The 17,939-nt window shown below is 40.7% G+C and overlaps 1 protein-coding gene across 3 annotated transcripts in view; it reads left to right on the forward strand.

Moving 5' to 3' along the window:
- The window catches only part of kat6a (K(lysine) acetyltransferase 6A), a 41,610-nt gene that overhangs the window by 10,293 nt on the left and 13,378 nt on the right, over positions 1-17,939 (forward strand). For 2 of the 3 annotated variants that reach the window (XM_058635292.1, XM_058635291.1), the window contains exons 3-9: positions 10,607-10,715; positions 12,777-12,892; positions 13,470-13,551; positions 13,831-13,945; positions 15,049-15,362; positions 15,869-15,981; positions 17,722-17,837. In XM_058635292.1, coding sequence (XP_058491275.1) covers positions 10,607-10,715; positions 12,777-12,892; positions 13,470-13,551; positions 13,831-13,945; positions 15,049-15,362; positions 15,869-15,981; positions 17,722-17,837 — 965 coding nt within the window. The remainder of the gene's footprint in view (positions 1-10,606; positions 10,716-12,776; positions 12,893-13,469; positions 13,552-13,830; positions 13,946-15,048; positions 15,363-15,868; positions 15,982-17,721; positions 17,838-17,939) is intronic. The other variant, XM_058635293.1, reaches the window with a different exon arrangement.

Genomic DNA, 17,939 nt, shown 5'->3' on the forward strand with positions numbered 1-17,939 from the left:
GCCCAACAATGTGTTGAGCAGCTGTGGAAGGAAGTGACGGCTGGAGCACGGCCAACTCCGCTCTGTTTGATGCAGTGATTTAGCTTTGTGCTCCCTGGATAACCTCAATTCTAATGGAGGATGATGCTTGGCTGAAAAGAGGATGCCCTGGCACTGCACAACCTTTTTCGAGATGTCACATTTGGACAACTTGATTTGAGTTTTAAAGTGTCCCATATCAAATAAATTGAAATTCTACAAATGTCCATGCATGTGTGTTTTTAAATGACAGTGTAACAATAGAGTATGAAGCTGTGTCTCATGACTGCTAACTTCAAGAGCATGTAATGGCTTTTTTGGACAAGTGCGTACGTGTTTGTGTATTGTCCCTGCTTGTGTGACGTGTCCTGTAACGGTGATCAATGAGTTTGTGTTGGAGGTGGGGCCAGCCATGAGCATCTGTGTGGTGGTGGAGTTAGTGGGGTGTGTTTCTGGGATTGGGCTCCCATGTTAATGAGATCCTTGACTTGAAATGAGACAAGGACAACAGTAAGGCTTTTCCCTTTTTTCTCTGTTGCCTTTTATCCTTTCTCCCCTCCTCCTTTTCCATTTCTGCTTCTCCTTTTGTCCTTCTGCCTTTGTCCTCTCCTTCCTGTCTCTATATGAGGGAGGCGGTGACATTGGTTGTTTTGTACATTTTATATCCCTTCTCAAGGTCCCAGACAATGCTACATGTTCCTCAAATATTAATGTCAACTGTAAAAAATTGGGAAGTAAAGGTATTTTTTTGGATTTTACGATGTTTGAAGACCTGTGGACCTGTGGAGGTATCTTCAGGGCAAAACTGTCGTTTTGTTTCAGCTGCAGTGGAGCACAGCAGAGAAAAGTGAGAAACTAGGGATGTCACGATGAAGGAATTGTCACTGCAGTTAATGAAAGTGGCTTAACAGCGCGGCGTCCCCTAATACCACAACCTCTCCAACACACACACACAGCAGCTGCAGAGATCTGCTCTGTTGTTGCTGTGCATCACAAGTCCTTTTTTTTTATTCCTCTCTCTCTAATATCTTCTCCTTCAGTATAATTGTGTAAAACTCACTTTCACTGTTAAGTTTGACTTCACTGAGAATGAAAGTGAGTAGCCATTGCTGCTAAGCTAACTGCTGGGCTTGGACAACCACTTTATATGAATATATGTTACTATACAGAGTGAGTTAGTGAAAGTATCACTTAGAGAGGATTGAACTGAAGTGTATGTCCAGTGGACTGATAGTCACAATTAAAAATGTGTGAAGTTGTAGAGAGCCAGGGCTCTAGGGTGCACCTAACTTGTGGCCAGAATGCATAGTTCACTCTCTCTCACACACAAACAGCTGATTTGTCTGCCCCTCCCCACACAGTGATTGCAGCCTAAACTGAGACACAGCACAGTATCAACATTATCTAGCGAGTGAAACACCATCACCCTTGTAAGTAAACTTGCTGCTCGAAAAATGCGGAGTTGTGGTTCTGACTGACAACATACTCAGTACAGTAGACCACACTACACAATTTGGTATAGTAGTATTCATTATATAGTATAGTGGTTTCATATTTTCAATAGATTTAGTCAGTAATAATTGAATAAAGTGGGCCACACGGTTGGTGTAGTGGTTAGTACTCTTGCCCTTGCAGCAAAAAGACCGGGGTTCGCGACCTGGTCGGAACAAGGGCCTTTCTGCATGGAGTTTGCATGTTGGGTGTGTGGGTTTCCTCTCATAGTCCAGAAACATGCAGATTTGGGGATTAGGCAAATTAGACACTCTAAATTGACCGTGAGTGTGATGGTTGTTTGTCTCTATGTGGTCCTATGATGGACTGGACTGTTCCACACCTATGTCTGCTGAGATTGGCACGACACCCCCCGCGACCCTCATGTGGAGGATAAAGCGGTAGAAAATGGATGGATGAAGTCTGCCATTAATTTTGTTAATTGTGTTTTTGTATGTCGCCCTATATTCGCCATTTAACTACGACAAAATTGTCAGGATTTTCTCTGTTGATATAACAAGTGAAGTGATGTCACCATTTGATGTGTGCGTTTTATGTTTACCTACACCTAAACATCATTAAAAAATGTATGAATGTATATTGGAAGTGACAAAAAGGCAACTTTTAAAATGTGTGCTGAAAGTGTACATTTTTTGCTGGTACATCTAGGTGAAAAAAGTAGGCGCATCAGTGCACCAATGCAAAATTTAGTCTGGAGCCTTTAGCGCAGTCGTAAACACAGCACAATACCAGTGAAACAGGAAGTGACGCAATATGCTGTTGGAGGAAGTCTGCTTGTGCTGCTCTAGCACCTGTTTAGCCTCTGGTGCAGTGGCTATTGTTTCTGTCTGAGTCAGGTTGTGGCAGTAGCTGTAATCCTCTGTGGGTTCGATCCTTACGCATTTTGTGGTTACTGCGGTACCACGAGTGAGAACTGCTGAGACCTTCCTCCCATGCGTACAGTCATCATTTTTAGTGTTGGTGGCAAGGGAGAAGTAGGGGTCAGCGATATTGGCAAAAAATATCGATGGACGATATTTTTATTATGACGATATTGATATTTAGCCGATATCCTTTAAAAATGTGATTTTAATTGTCTGAGTTATAACTTATTTATTGTTGCTTACAGATTACATCAATGGACACAATATTAAAGGAAACACTCTTATTTATTGTATTTAAACTGTAAAAAATAAAGAAAAAAAACAAATGTCATTAATATAAACAAAATCCCCAATTTTCAGTCAAATAGAAATGTATACCATTACTATACTGTATAGACCTGTTAGGACTGTCAGTTTCTTTCTCCAAAAGTTCAAATTAACTTATAATGACCCGTAATGTCGTTTTTCAGGGGCTCTCTTCAAACAGGTTATGAGATAATTCCGAGCATAAAAGAACAACACCCTAAGCAATAACGAGCGTGCAGACAATTTTTTGTATTTTGGCTGTTTTGTCAGTCCTGCCCAGCACCCAGTCTTAATTAAGGTTAAATGTGTGTGCCTAGTAAAGTTGGTTAGCACGTTATGTAGCAAGGCTAATCACAACAAAAACCGGTTTGCAGTCTATTGTACGTACCAGAAACTGGTCCTCCAGTATTCTCAGGTGACATGTCTCAGCAGACAAGAGAACAATCATGACAATAGTCCATGTGAGTGATACGACAACAGCTGACATCATGTTGGACCTCTGAGAATAATGTTGCGTTTGCTTACGTAAACTCCTGATGACTTTTCATGCTCTTATAGGGGAGTCAAATTTCATAGAGATAACATTTTTAACCACTACCTGTTGGGCAAGAGGTAGGGAAATGATATTGGGCCTAAATATAACGTGGACAAGTATTTTTTATTTCATCTGTGTCAAGAATAAGAAAGGAGAAAGATAACGAACAGAGTGGTGACCTACACATTGGGGAATATAAGTAATTTGAGAAGCGACTTGGCAAATTGTCTCCTCACAAGGATTTCAAAGAAGATGGGAGGGTAAAAAAATCCAGCCAGGCCAAAAGACTCTTAAGGAAGCATTTACCCCACTTCCGTATAAAGGCTCAAGATTCTTTGTAGAATATTTAGCCAAATACCTACTACACCCCTTTTCTGTCGTGGACAGCAAAAGATTCAGAAGTGTAGTTACACAGAACCTCAAGCAATTGGAGTGCATCTCACTCAGTGAACTGGTTTTTACTATGATATCATTACAACCCTTGTTAGCAAACAAAATAAAGAAGTAGGTAGCACAGACAGTGCTTCATGGAGTGTAGGGCTGCAACGATTGTTCGATTAATTGTTTACTATTACTATGTTTTGATAATCCATCTGTTTGTGTCCATCCATCTTCTACCACCTTATCCTCCTATATAACAAATAAATCATTACAACTGAATTAAAACTAATTTTGTTTTGTGGACAATAAGAGATTTTCTGACATTGTACGGACCAAAGTGGAAAAGCGCATGCCAACAGAACACATGAACCCTCACAGCCTTAAAATAGACACACACACCGCACACATGCGCATTTTCAGTCAAATGTTGGCCATGACACTTAACTGGAACAGCTAGTCAATGTGAGAAATTTCCACAGAGCTGTTGTGGTGAAAGAGCAGCCTGGGCAGGCAGCTGAGGAAGCTGACTGAGGTAGAAAAGGCCGGAACAGGGAGAAAAAGAAAGCTCTCAGGAGGAATTTGAAGATTGTGTTTCACCGTTCCAATTTCTCCGTCATGAAGGGAGGGTTAGCCTTTCATTTTTTAGTGTCTGTTGGGGATTATTTTACAGTGGGAGCCAGTAACGGAAGCTTCAATGTAACATGCATCTCTACACAAGGTGTCTGTTTGTGTTGACGGCAACGTTCACTCACTTGATTGCTCACTCGCTCACACTCGACTTGTGTTTACTCGAGCATTCTCGGGGTGAGAGGAAGCAGCTGACCTCCTCTGGCAGAGAAGGGGTTAAGCGTCAAGAATGATTGAGGTGGTGGTCTCACGCAAGCTGCTCTGAGGACTGCTGCTGCAGATTTTCTCTTTCTTAACACTTTACTTTGCTCTTGTGTCCTCTGAATTCTTATTTCTGTCCTCGTTCTGCTGTTTTAATACTCACCTCCTCTCTTTCTTGTAACTGAGATCAATTTCTCTTCAGTGGCTTTTTAGTTTTGTTGACCTTTTTTTGATCTTAATTCATTTCATGATCAAGACTTCAGTGAAAATGTGAGAAATGGAGAGCCAGTCAGAAGCCACCGTCTTCTCCTCCGCACCCTTCATATCTCTCCCTATCTACCTCTCTGTTCACCACTCACTGTTTTTAACCCTTCTCTCTCTCTGTTTACCTCTTTCTTTCCTTGCTTCGTTGCTCCATACCTTTTTGTTTCTCTTTCTGTGCCTGTGCTGTGTTGTGTTGTGTTGGTGTGCAAGGTGTAATGGGGGCTGCTGGAAGCAGCCTGAGTAAGAAGGAAATGAACCCAATAAATCAAGCCCTTGTCCCTGTCTCCTCCCTGCCAGGACCTGGTGCCTACCCAGCTCTCTGCAGCTCTGTGCATTTACACCACTGTCCTGCAAAAAACCTCACACCAATTTCACTGAATGTCACATTGTTTTTTTTCTTCTTTTTTTTAACCTGGCTAAATAAAGGATTAGATGGTCCTTTGTGAGTTGGGGGCATGATATTGACCTTGGCTGTTAGAAAAGCTCTTTCATGGTTTGCAGATCATTACATCATTATCTTAAACATACAGATGAGTGTTTTTCCAGTGATTCATCGCCGATTCCAAGGATGTGCTTGAGTAGAAGGTTTTCCTCTTGCCCCTCGTTAATCTTTCAGCCTGCGAATTCATTGCAAGTTGTGACAAAAGTTATGTGCAAGGGTGTATGTATGTCATGGAAAATAAGCTTTAATACAATTACATTTTATGTCAATAGTGTTCCTGAATAACAGCCAGTATTAAGGTGGTAGTAGTAAGGTACCACAGGCGAAGGCCTCATCGAGTAGTTTAAGTATATGAAATTAGGCTGACATTTATTTTAAATTAAGTTGATCTGTATTACCACTGGTTGTGATGGTATAAGAATTTGAACTCCTGTCTTGAAGCCTCCAGAGTCAGGAGTTGGCCGGTGCCATGTTGAGGTTTTACCAACAGAAGTTTAGAGACGTCACTTGCAACCAGGCACCTATTGGAAGATACCAGCTGGCAAGCACACTGGTCCACTTATATCTGCCATATTAAATCATCTGTTTTACTCTCAATGGGAACTTAATTTACAAAATTGATTACCCTATTGAAGAAGACCTTATACTAGCAAATAAGATAATTATCTCCTCAGAAAAAGTGTTAGTTGTGGCTGCTGGCTAAGTCTACGTCCAATTTTTATACACAAAAAACCCAATAGCCCACAAACAACACTTGATTCCTTATTGTCGTCGTTGTGCGACAGACAAGGCAACATCAATACGACTGCCATCTGTGTCCAGATGAGTGTTTCATCTCAAACATCAGAAGCAATCTGCATCCCACAGCTGAAAGTGTTTATCACATGACCATTCATGTAGCCTGGGTATGCACATTTAAAAAGGAAACAGATCGTCTCTTCTGCAGTTGTTTGCTTAGTTATAATATAAAGCCAGCAGCCAAGCACTCTTAAATGTTATATCACAGAAGTTTATTATATATATGTTATTACATATACATATAAAAATATTGGAAATAATATTTATAAGTCAACCATCTGGACTAACCACATTCCAAGTGTGAAGATTACCTCTGAAAAGTAAAGTGCCTGATGTTCCAACATTAAAAAAACACAAAATAGTTTATGTATATAACAAAGCCATTTTTACTATGAAAGTTTTTCTAAAAAATAGACCATTATGGGCCAAAATAATTGCAACAAATCACCTTGCTCATAGTGTCCCAATATATGGCAGTATTTTGTACTGCCCCTCCTGTATCTGGATTTAATACACAGCCCTCTGACTTGTGTATCATTACATCATCATACAATCGGTCTGTGGCAGGCTTTGCTACACTTATGTCACCCATGCTGCAGAAAAACACCAGTACTGCAACCATGCAGGGCTGCAACTAATCAATTAATCTGTTGACTATTTTCTCGATTAATTGATTTGATGTTTGGTCCAAAAAATGTTTTATTGTTGAATAGTGTTTCCCAAATTTTGAAATGTTGAAGTTCTCAAATATCTTGTTTTGTCCACAAAACAAAAGAATTCAGTTTCACTATTCAGACTTTTTTTTTTTATGGAGCAAAGAAACCAGAAAATATTCACATTTAAGAGAAATCTGAGATTTTGTTTGTGATAGATTAGCAAAATAGTTGGCGATAAATTTAGTAATCGTTTAATTGTTGCAGCTGTACAACCATGCAGTGTCTGTGGTCAATAGAAAAAGAGTGTGAAAAAACCTGGACTTTGGTGATCAGATCACAGAAGCTTCTTCATGCCTGCTGCTAAACACCAGCCCAGATGTGATGTCATGCGAGTTGTTTTCACTCAGTATTTCTCTCTGCCACTCTGCTGTAAAGGTGTGAATGTGAAAGCAGTCGGGGCAGTGAAAGACAGTGTTGTGTTCACACTCAGACTTGTACCTTTCTCCACCAGTGCTCACAGATATTTATTTTTAGGAAAAACCTGTGTATCTAGCTTTGCTTTTGTTGACACTTTTTTCCTGGATGAACACTTTGCACTTACTGGTACTTGAGTGCTACTTAAAATGAATTTAATTGCCACACAAGACTGATCGTTATATGAGGGTACATTTATAATTTGACCAGTTGTTGGTGCAGTTCAAGATGAGCATGCTGCTTCCAACAGGTATTGTCGTTTATCTTAATGACACTCGCTAAGAGTCTATTTATCAGAGATGCATAATTTTGGAACACACTGACATTGCGAGAGTGAGTTATTCTGTGATGTATTTGGGATTTATATATTGTAACAAGTTCAAAAAATGTGTATCTTAGTGTAATATTGTCTTGAGAAGCACTTTTCACTAAAGTTCCTTTGAATTGTTTGGATCGTCTTCATGACATAATTTGTTTGTGATTGGTATTGTTACAGATACAGAGGTGGACTGTATTTAAACCAAACATACTCTGTGTACACTTGTTTACACACGTGCAGCAGTAGCATGAGTAGCAGTGTGCTTAAAATAAGATATTTGTATTATCATTTATGATAATGATATTTAAGAGAGAGCGCAGAGACAGGCATGGAGGGACACTGGTAAAGGACAGCAGCTGTGTGCCGCAGCAAGATAATGAGTGGAAGAAAGAATGAAGTCATCATGCAGCTATATTGTGTTTATTGCAATATGGGATTTTCTCGTCTTATTGGAATGTTACTGGTGTTATCGCAAACTATACCATATGACACTGTCCTGGTGTTTGTGTAAATATGCAATATCAGAAAAAACTGTGCTTTTTGTAAATTAGAAGGAGGTCTTGTCTACCGCAAGTGTGGGATTGGCCAAATGTACGTAGAAATACATACAACCTTTATTTATGCCCAAGAAATCACTGAAGGGAGACATTTATTTACAATGATATTGAGTAAAATAGTGAGACACATACATTAAAGCAATACCGACTTGGATAAACAAAGACATAAAGACTGTGCTGTATAGTGTTCCATGAGTCATCCATCAACACTAAAAGCAGTTTTTCCTAAATGAGTCTGATGAGGTCCATCTATAAGCAGCTGGTTACATTAGCCATTGGCATTTGCATTATAAATGTATAACTATTGAGTTTAATTACTCTTATCATAAAATCTTAATGCCACTCAAGGATATCATTACTGTTAAACAGAATTTGAAAAGGTCAATGTTTTGAATGTTTGTCTTAAATTACCACAAACACTGTTATAGCGTTGGTTTTGTTTCCTGGCGGTTAATGCTCGTAAAATGTGTTTGTACACTAGGCATGTCACAGTTAAGGAATTTCCACTGCAATTATTGAGAGGAGCTAAACAGTGCAGTGTGCTGTCCCTCGTCGCTCCCTCTGTCCCACTTTCTAACATGTCCTCTTTCATTGTGACAATGTCTGACTTCATGGACATCTGAGAGGGAGAGCAAGTAGCCATCACTGCTAAGCTACCCGTGAATATACATGGTGCAACACAGTGAGTGTGTTGAGTGGAGTGTGAGGGCTGTTATGAATTAAAGAGAATAAGTGTATGTGCAGTGGAATGACAAGCAAAACATTTTTTGTTGAGAACTAGAAAACAAAGTGTAAGGTGTCCACCAAGTATCTAGTTTGGCCAGTGGGAAAACAAGTCAAACTTTAAAACATTTAAATGCTGAAAAAGCAACTATTCAAAACTGGGTCGGGGGTGTTATGAGATCAAAATCATATCATGATGGAATACCAGCCATATAAATATTAGTACTATGAGTTAAAATATGATAACTATTTAAAGAATCTCAAAATAAAAATAAAAACTGTAAACAAAATGACTTGTTTACTTTGCTCCACCTCCTCTCTTGGCGTTGTGTCTATGTAAAGTGTTTGATGTGCACATGCACAGCTTCAGGGATGTGATTTTTGCCATTTATTTTTCACACAAATCCCATTTGATGGCTCCAAAACTGTGTTTTTGTTTTCATTTCAAGTTTTGTTCTTGTGTGCATTGGAGGTACTGTGTTTTGAATTGGTAAAGATTAGTTGAGTACTTTCTGCATGACCTGAGAGGCTCCGTCTGACACAGTCACTGAACCAAAATATGGCTGAAGGGGTTGTGACTCACCTCACGATCTCCCTGTAACAGAGATTTTAGACATTTCATACTAAATGTTGGAGATTAACGCATGTTTTCAGGATTTTGAAGTCTTTTTAACGGATCTACAGTTCGGCATTGTTCGGTTTGATTCTTGTGTTGGATGTCATGGTCATGATTTGGTGACGTCTGTCAACATCATATTTTAGTATCGACTCAGCTCGCTTGGAACCTCGTCAGAGCATGTACCAAATAAAGCACCAGGTACTATCACTAATGGAACAGCAAAAAGAGTCCGCTAGAACTGTATAGTGGAAAAGCACCAAATAGCTTGTTGTAGCATGTCAGCTTGTGACTCATTACTGCTCTCTTTGAACTGATCTGAATACAAGGTGACGTTGTGTGCAGTTGTGGCGATGGCGTCCTTGTTTGTCCTCCTCATGGACTTGTTCCTACTGCAGTTTCATTTTTGCGATTACCGTGACAGCCCTTATGCACACACACCATTTATGTGAGCTGTAAAATATAGCAGCTTAGACTATAAAAAATGTTATGGTTAAAGTGACAGCAGTACCAATTTGACTTGATTCTATTTGTTGCATCCGGCTCAAAAGTAAACAAAAATGACTTGTTTACTGTGAGATATCAGGATGCCAACACTTTGCTTGTGGCTTCCAGGCTTGAGAAACTTTGAAGTAGACTTGCCCCGGGGCCCCACCTCCTCTCTTGGCATTGTGTCTGTGTAAAGTCTGTGAAGTGCACCTGCACCGCTTCAGGGATGTGATTTTTCAGGATTATTTTTCACACAAATCTTATTTGATGGCTCCAAAACGTGTTAAGTGTTGCACAGCCTTTTTGTTTTCATGCACACAAACCTCACTTAGGTTTGTTCTTGTGTGCACTGGAGGTACTGTTCTGTTTTCTATCTGAGTACACGCCTGCTGATGTTTTTTTTGGGACACATTAAAAGATTGATGAAGCTCCAGAACTGAATGTGTCAGTTTTAGTAAGTGGGACAGTGGGACATGCTGCAGCTCCTCAACCAATACAACCAAAATGACTGAACCACAACTTTTGATCAGGCAGCTCAGGAGTCAGAAAGAGGCACGAGTCCATGATGGCAGCCTCTAACATGACACAGTCCCATAAATTATACAAGCTCACTCATCACGGTAGCTCTCATGCTCTTTACTATCTAGAGCCTCTCTTCCATGGTGCCATTGTAGTTTCCAGTCTGCTGTTAGCTTGTTAATACACACTACAACAGTGGTCCGCTGTGGCAGGATAGACAAGGCCACTTTGTTGTTTTCATTTGTACAATGAAGCTGTTAAACTGACTGACAGTCTAAACTTGTGTCTACTCTTTCCCTCTGGCAGCCTGTGGCAGAACCCATCCCCATCTGCAGCTTCTGTTTGGGCACCAAGGAGCAGAATCGCGATAAAAAGCCCGAAGAGCTCATCTCCTGTGCCGACTGTGGCAATAGTGGTGAGTGGTAATTTGTAACTTTAGACATATGAAGCTTCACTTTTTAACGACACACACTCGATGTTGTCCTTTTGAAATTCCTTTATGCCCATCTTTAAATGTCATTTCTGCTACATTCATCGCTCACTCTTCAAGTGACATTTCTTTTATCTCTTGCTCTTAAAATTCAGCTACTTTTAGTGGTTACATGTCAACAGTCATTTCCTCTGCCTTCATCATTTACTCTTCAACTGATATTTTACACTTGCTTTCCCTCAACCTTCACTGAGCACTTACTCTGCACTTAAAGGTGCAGTGTCGAAAAATGAAGCAACATTTATAGGTGAAGTTGCATGTTGCAGCTGAACACGCGACGCGTCGCTTTCCGTGACTTCACAGTACCTCCTCAAAGTGGGAGGTGTCGTTATAGCTCGACCGCAGGAAACTGCTGTGACGTCGTTTTATACGACAACTAGTGGCGGGCAAAGCAGTTTTTTCTGATGTAATTGAATCATTAATCAGTTCATTAAAAAAGATTAGTTCAGTACTTCCTGCATGAGTCACTAAACTAAAATATGGCAGAGCAGCTTGTGATTCGGCTGAAGATCGCCTGCTTTAAGCTGTGCTGTTAAATACACCAGACTCCTCTGTTAAATATTGAGATTTTAGACATTTCCTTGCCAAATGTTGGAGATTAACGCATTGTTTTCGCATTTTTAAGTCTTTTTAAGTGATCTACAGTTCGGCATTGTTCGGTTTGATTTGAATGTCACGCCCAAGAGCAAAAAGCTGCATAAGAACTGAACTGGTTAGTCCACTGTGGGCTATTGTAAAAACATGGAGCTCCAATATGAAAGGCTCATTCTAGGTTATCAGAAAATAACAATTTATACAACCAAGTGATTGTGCACTTATAAAAGGAATTTAGTGTAATTATTCTATCTTCAATTTCTGCCAAATGAAAATGCCCCTGACCTTTTGAAGCCCACTTCATCTTTCACAACTTACTGTCGTCTGATTCAGAGTCTCAAGGCCTTTGCACATAAACAGTGGCCCAAATAAATGTGTTGGAATAATCATTGAAAATAAATGAATGTGTATTTCAATGAACCCTCGCGTTAAAGCATACCACGATTCAGTGATTAAACTCTGAGGACCAGAACAAGAAAAAAAGATCTTTCAATCGGGAGCAGCCTTTGACTTCTCATTTCTCCGCATGAAAACAGCAGTGGTTCTAAATAACATGTGTGACGTGGCGCAAGGAATTATGGGAGAAACCAGGGCTTAATTTAGCTTGATTTTGACCACTGAGCTGTTGTTTTTAATCATGTCTTTCAACAGTCCACACATCCGCACTGTTGAGGGCGGATTGGCTGTAAGTTGCAAAACTTGTCAGCAAACATAAAAATGATGTAGTGTGAACCAGGCTTAAATTAACACATACGCTTTTTTCTGGGCTTTCGCTTGAACCGAAACTTGAATCCTCTTTTAGATTTCACTTGTTTACTTCTATTTTGACTTATATTTGGCCATTCATTATTTAAATTATTATTATTTTTATTATTATTTTTTTTTAACGGATCAACTTATTTTTAGCAATAAGGACCCCCTGTTGTTCGCCATCTCATTAAATTCCCAGGATACTTTTCTTAAACCTAAAGACAATGATTGAACACATTCTGGTACTTGCCTATGCTTTCAGTAAAGCTGAGATATGATGGATTCTCTATAAAAATAATTTTCTCCACCAGCAGTTGTAGTGTTCTTGCCAAACCCTGACATTGCTGAGTGAAAGCAGAGGACAGATTGTTCTTTCCTCACTGGGTTTCTTTCCCAGACAAGGCTGTCTTGTTTGCTCTTCCTCAAACAGAGCAAAAGCACAGCTCTGACAGATTGTCATTTATGTTTGAACACTCTCTTCGCAGCCAGGTTTGATTCAGTGAGGGCTTTAATTCCAAAAGGAGCTTTTTCTCCCTCCTCCAATGATGCAAGTGGGTCACAGCTGTCAGTCAACAGTGGCATAAAGAAAAGGAGTGTGACATTAATGCACTCATTTGTATATGTCTGTCTCTGTACCTGCAGGCCACCCGTCCTGTCTCAAGTTCTCCCCAGAACTTACTGCACGTGTCAAGGCTCTTTGGTGGCAGTGCATCGAATGCAAGACTTGCAGCAGCTGTCAGGATCAAGGGAAGAATGCGGTGAGTGGATGAGTGAATATGGCCGCCTGGCAGGCACACAGCATCTGTGAACGATCTCTTCTCTGCTAAAGTGCCAGATCGAGATGCTGATAGTCATACTGTAACTGTGGTCGTGGGTTTGAGCTATTTTAGTCAGACTCTGCACAAATCCACCATGTTCCCCTTTTTGTTAAGGAATCCTTATCATTCAGATGTTTATTCATTGGATAAAATACACAATATACTTATTGTTATGATGCGCAGTGATACAAATCTGAGGAAGGTTGATAGAATTGCACAAGTATATGGTGATTTCATAAGAATGAGCTCTGCACATTTGATCACATTTGTTCGAATATGAATTGCATATGCATATGATGCATATTTCAGTATCACTTGGATGTTTTTACCTGTATAATTTATAGTAATCATCACTATTTAGCCCTTGCTACCTTCAAAGGCACGAGTTAAGTCCAAATTATTGTTAATATTTTGTAGTAGTATTAGTAGAATTATTCATGATGACATCACTGTATCAAAAAGTGCATCTTAAGGGCTTTAATAATGATTGAAATGTGTGTTTGTCTGTGCATTCCAGGACAACATGTTGTTTTGCGACTCCTGTGATCGGGGTTTCCACATGGAGTGCTGCGATCCTCCCCTCACGCGAATGCCAAAAGGTAAATAAACAGGACTAGTTCTTTTAACTAATAACCCACCTCCTGCTCTTCAGAGCAAGTGTCCTGCCTTTTACTTGAGTGACCCAGACACCTGGTGTGTTTTTTTTGTATGAGAACTGAAAAAACAAAGCAAAACTAATTTCTTTTAGTTGTCTACATCTGAAAAGAGCTTAAGATTCATCCCAGGCCGTGTTAGTATTTGCACTAAAGCCTGTCCTGTCTAATCTATCTCAGTGTATGTGAACCGGTGCTTTTTTTTTGCCCTCTCTTGTCTCAAAGGCATGTGGATTTGTCAAATCTGCCAACCCAGGAAAAAGGGAAAGACGCTTTTACATGAAAAGGCAGCACAAATCAAACGGCGCTACAGCGCACCACTGGGACGGCCTAAAAACAGGTAAGAGAAAAGTTTATGGCTTTTTGCGATCAATGTCAGCCCAATGAGAGATGCAGAAAGATGTTTCTAAGTTTTCTGCAGTGTTTTTCTTTGATAAAAATGTTCTATTTATGTTCCTTTTATCATTAAAAAACAGTGATGTATTTAATTTAGGGCTGCAGAGTTCTCTCAGGGTTTGGAGTCCATGTGTGCAGTTTGTCACAGACATGCAGATAGGGGTTAGGACAAACTGTTGGAGACTCTAAAATGACTACAGGTGTGAGTGTGAATGGTTGTTGGCTCTGTGACAGGCTGCTGGTGACCAGTGCAGGTTTATCCTTCCTCTCTCTGTCAGCTGGAATTGGCAGCTGAATTTCTCCACAACCCTCAAAGAATAAAATAGATTATACCCAGATTATAGTAGCCTGTCTTGGTTTTACCACTGCCAGTTTCATAATAATCAGACATTTTTTTTACACTTTTGGTTGGTAGATAGGTAGGTGGGTAGATAATAACCCCATAGGGGAATTTGGTTTGCAGAAAGTCAACTAAAGAAGAAAATATAATAAATGCACAGTCCACTCAACACAGTGTCCACCATCACCCTCTGTTGACCATGTCAAGGAAAGGAGAGCAGGAAGAGATGGTCTTAGATTGGAGCTACAATAGCAGATGTAAGAAAAAAAAATCTGTACCCATTGGTATTACATTTGTAGAAGCTATAGCTTCATATTTATGGAAGATTGGTTTGTTGTTGTTTCACACTAGTAGTGTAGTAGTAGAGTTCTCATCTCTCTTCCACATGCAGTGATCCATCTATCATAGTCAGGATGGCCGTCTTCGGCACTGAGAAATCCCTTAGCCTCGGTGGGGTCATTTTACAAACCCATAGTTTTTTACCTTCCTCAGTGGCCTGACAGAACTCATTAGTTTCTACTTTGGCAACGGGCACACAGATCTCAGCAGGCAGACAGACATTGTTATAACACATGGAGCTGACACTGTGAAGTCACAGTAAATGATCCTCATTGACCTGAACGCCTCTACTACCACAGATTGAATCTGTACCGTAGGCAACACTCTGAATCTACTCCACTTTACCACACTCCTGTCTTTCCCCACAGACCGGGGCGGCCTTTCAAGAAACTTAGCGGGCGTGGTCGACGGAAGCGCTCGGCCTCAGCAAACTCGTCCTCCAGCTCCTCCTGTGAGGGTTACCCTGGTGATGACCGGCTGCTTTTTTCAATGCGGGAGGATGATGACATGTCACAGAGCGGCCTTCGCTTCAACAACAAGACCAAGGGCCTCATCGACGCCCTCACGAAGTTCTTCACGCCGTCACCCGAGGGCCGCAAGGCGCGGCAGGAGGTGGTGGACTACTCGCAGTGCCGCATCCGTAAGAAATCTGGTCGCAAGGGAGAAGGAGATGACAGGGGGGGTACGTTCACTGAAAGAGGCATTAAGCTGAAGTTTGGAACAGCACATTGACAAAATTAATGTGTTACTAAAGTAATTGCGTAAAAGCAACATTAAATCCTTTTGTAATACTTTTGTCAGATTCTGTGCTTTGGGTCTCTTTGTCCCATTTAAAGTCTAATAGAATATCCAGCCCTGATTGAACTTACTTGAAAGTTGTAAGCGAAAGATAAAATGACACAAAATTGTTGCTGATATATAAAACAAATTGCTGCCACCTGAAGTTCTGTCTTCACTTTGTATTGATGGAAAACACAACAGCAGCAGTAGTGCTGTTGAGCAATTACTCATTTTCACATTCAAATTACAATTTGAGATAGACCAGTTGACAAATCACAGCGGCTGAAATGCATTTATTTACTTTCTGTGGGAGGAACAACATGAAAGGACAACATATCTTGGCACTCTATTCAACAATCTTCTCGCTAGTTTCGCATTAACGGCAGCTCTTGTTTTTTCGATCCTCAGACAATCAGGAAGGCAGCGACTGGCGTGACGAAGATGAAAAACTGCCTGGCCACGAGAACCTGACGGAAAAAGACATTGAACTCTTCAGACATATCCAGGAGGTGGCATTGCAGGTAACCTGCCAGAAAGATCAAATATTACATGTCTTACAAATGTGGTGAATGGACAGATGTGTGACAATGGGATGGTTGGAGGTGAATAGGTGAATTATTCACATGGGAAAGCACCAGCTGGGAGACACCTGTGAGACTATGACTGAGGCTGCAGTCTGCGAATGTGATATTGTGTGAATGTACTAGGGATGGGACTTTTTTCAACAAAACGACCGCCAATCGACACGTGCTCACCTTGACAAAAAAAAAAGAGTTGAAATGTCGGGGGGGCGGGGCTTGTGGGATTTTCATGTGTATTTGCGAATTGCATTTTATCTTTCAAGTGATGACATTGCCTATTCAAATAAACATCATAAAGTGCGCTACACAAATGAAGACGGCATCTCACCCCGTCAAGATCCTGCACTCTGGTGGTTCAAAAACCTGAGCCGTCTGGTGAAAGCCTACCTCTGCATCCCTGCCACATCCGTGCCAGCGGAGAGAGTTTTCTCTGCCGCGGGATTAATAGTGAATAGACTTGGGACTCGCCTTCGCATTGCTGCTGTTGAAGAAAAAAAAAAAAAAGGCCGGCAATTCGACAAAAATTCGACATGTGAGCCTCAACAATCGACTCTCAAAATGCTGTGTCGTTCCCATCCCTAGGATGTACTGTGTGTGGAGAAGGTGATTCTAGTGGTGATGCTCGGTTAACAGTAGCTGGAGTGTAAGAAAAGTGGAAAAAGTCAATGAGCTGTGAGAGGCCATTGTATTTCACCTCTGAAACAAATTAATTTGCCACGGAACAGCTGCCAGGTATAGTGTGTATATTAAAATCATCCATTACCATAGGTGCAGTGCACATAAGGCAGACCTGGCTGATCATTGAAGGAGTCTGAGGGGTTGAAAGATCTGGTTTTAAATTACCGGTAATTGTGAGTATCACGGGGTGAATGAAGGACAGCAGTTTAAATATAAGGTATATAATGAAATAAAAGTATAGTGTTGTCATTGGAATTTAACTTGAATTTCACATTGTACTTGTAATATAAATCCTACTTCCTGTTTTGGAGCTCACATAATCAATAACTGTATCATACCCAGTAGATTAGAATGTATAAGGCTGCTGTGAAGTCTTGGTTTGAGACATAAAGTTAGCATGGGTGTCAAAACATCTTCTATTTTATGGTATGATCACTGATCTGATTGGCCGAGCCAGAAGTTGCAGAGAGATATCATAAGTTCGCCACATTAGTGCCCTGTTTCATGGTGTCACTGCAGCAGTAGGTTGACCTGCGAGTGTGTTTGGCCACTGTCGTCAAAGTCATATTAAAACACCATCGCAGATCCGGACTGGAACATCCACACCAGTGTTTAAGTGTTTGATGCAGGCAGAGCACTAAGAATTAATGGCGTGCAAAAAGGGCTGATGTGATTATCGAGGCTGAGTAACAGTGGAGTCAAGTACATGATGTTCATAAAAGGCAGGCAGAGATGTTCAAAACGGTCTGTTTACATTCTTCAATAATGCATTTTGACAATTTCACTCGATACAGACTTTCCATGGATCAGAAATTGAGGAGAAAGTGTTGCTTTTGGCTCTTTGCCTGTATGAACCTTCATTGATTTTCCTACCTGTCAGGCTGATGTGTGAGATCTTAAACCTCTAATGTCCAATCTGCCTGATAAATGAACAGCTAATCTCTCCTGTAGTGACCTTCCCTGCCTCTTTCTCACCTTCTTCCTTCATCTTTGCCCGTACAGAAAGTCGGGGTGACGGGTCCACCAGACCCTCAGATGCGATGTCCGTCGGTCATCGAATTTGGCAAGTTTGAAATCCAGACGTGGTATTCATCTCCGTACCCACAAGAGTACAGCAGGTAAGCTAATGCACCCTAATAAAGCCCACCAGCGTTAATGTACTTAAGCTCACAGTCGGCTCGCAGCCACAGAACTTACAGCAGTTTAATGGAGCTCAGTTA

This window comes from Solea solea, chromosome 8 (assembly GCF_958295425.1).
Source record: "Solea solea chromosome 8, fSolSol10.1, whole genome shotgun sequence".
NCBI lineage: Eukaryota > Metazoa > Chordata > Actinopteri > Pleuronectiformes > Soleidae > Solea > Solea solea.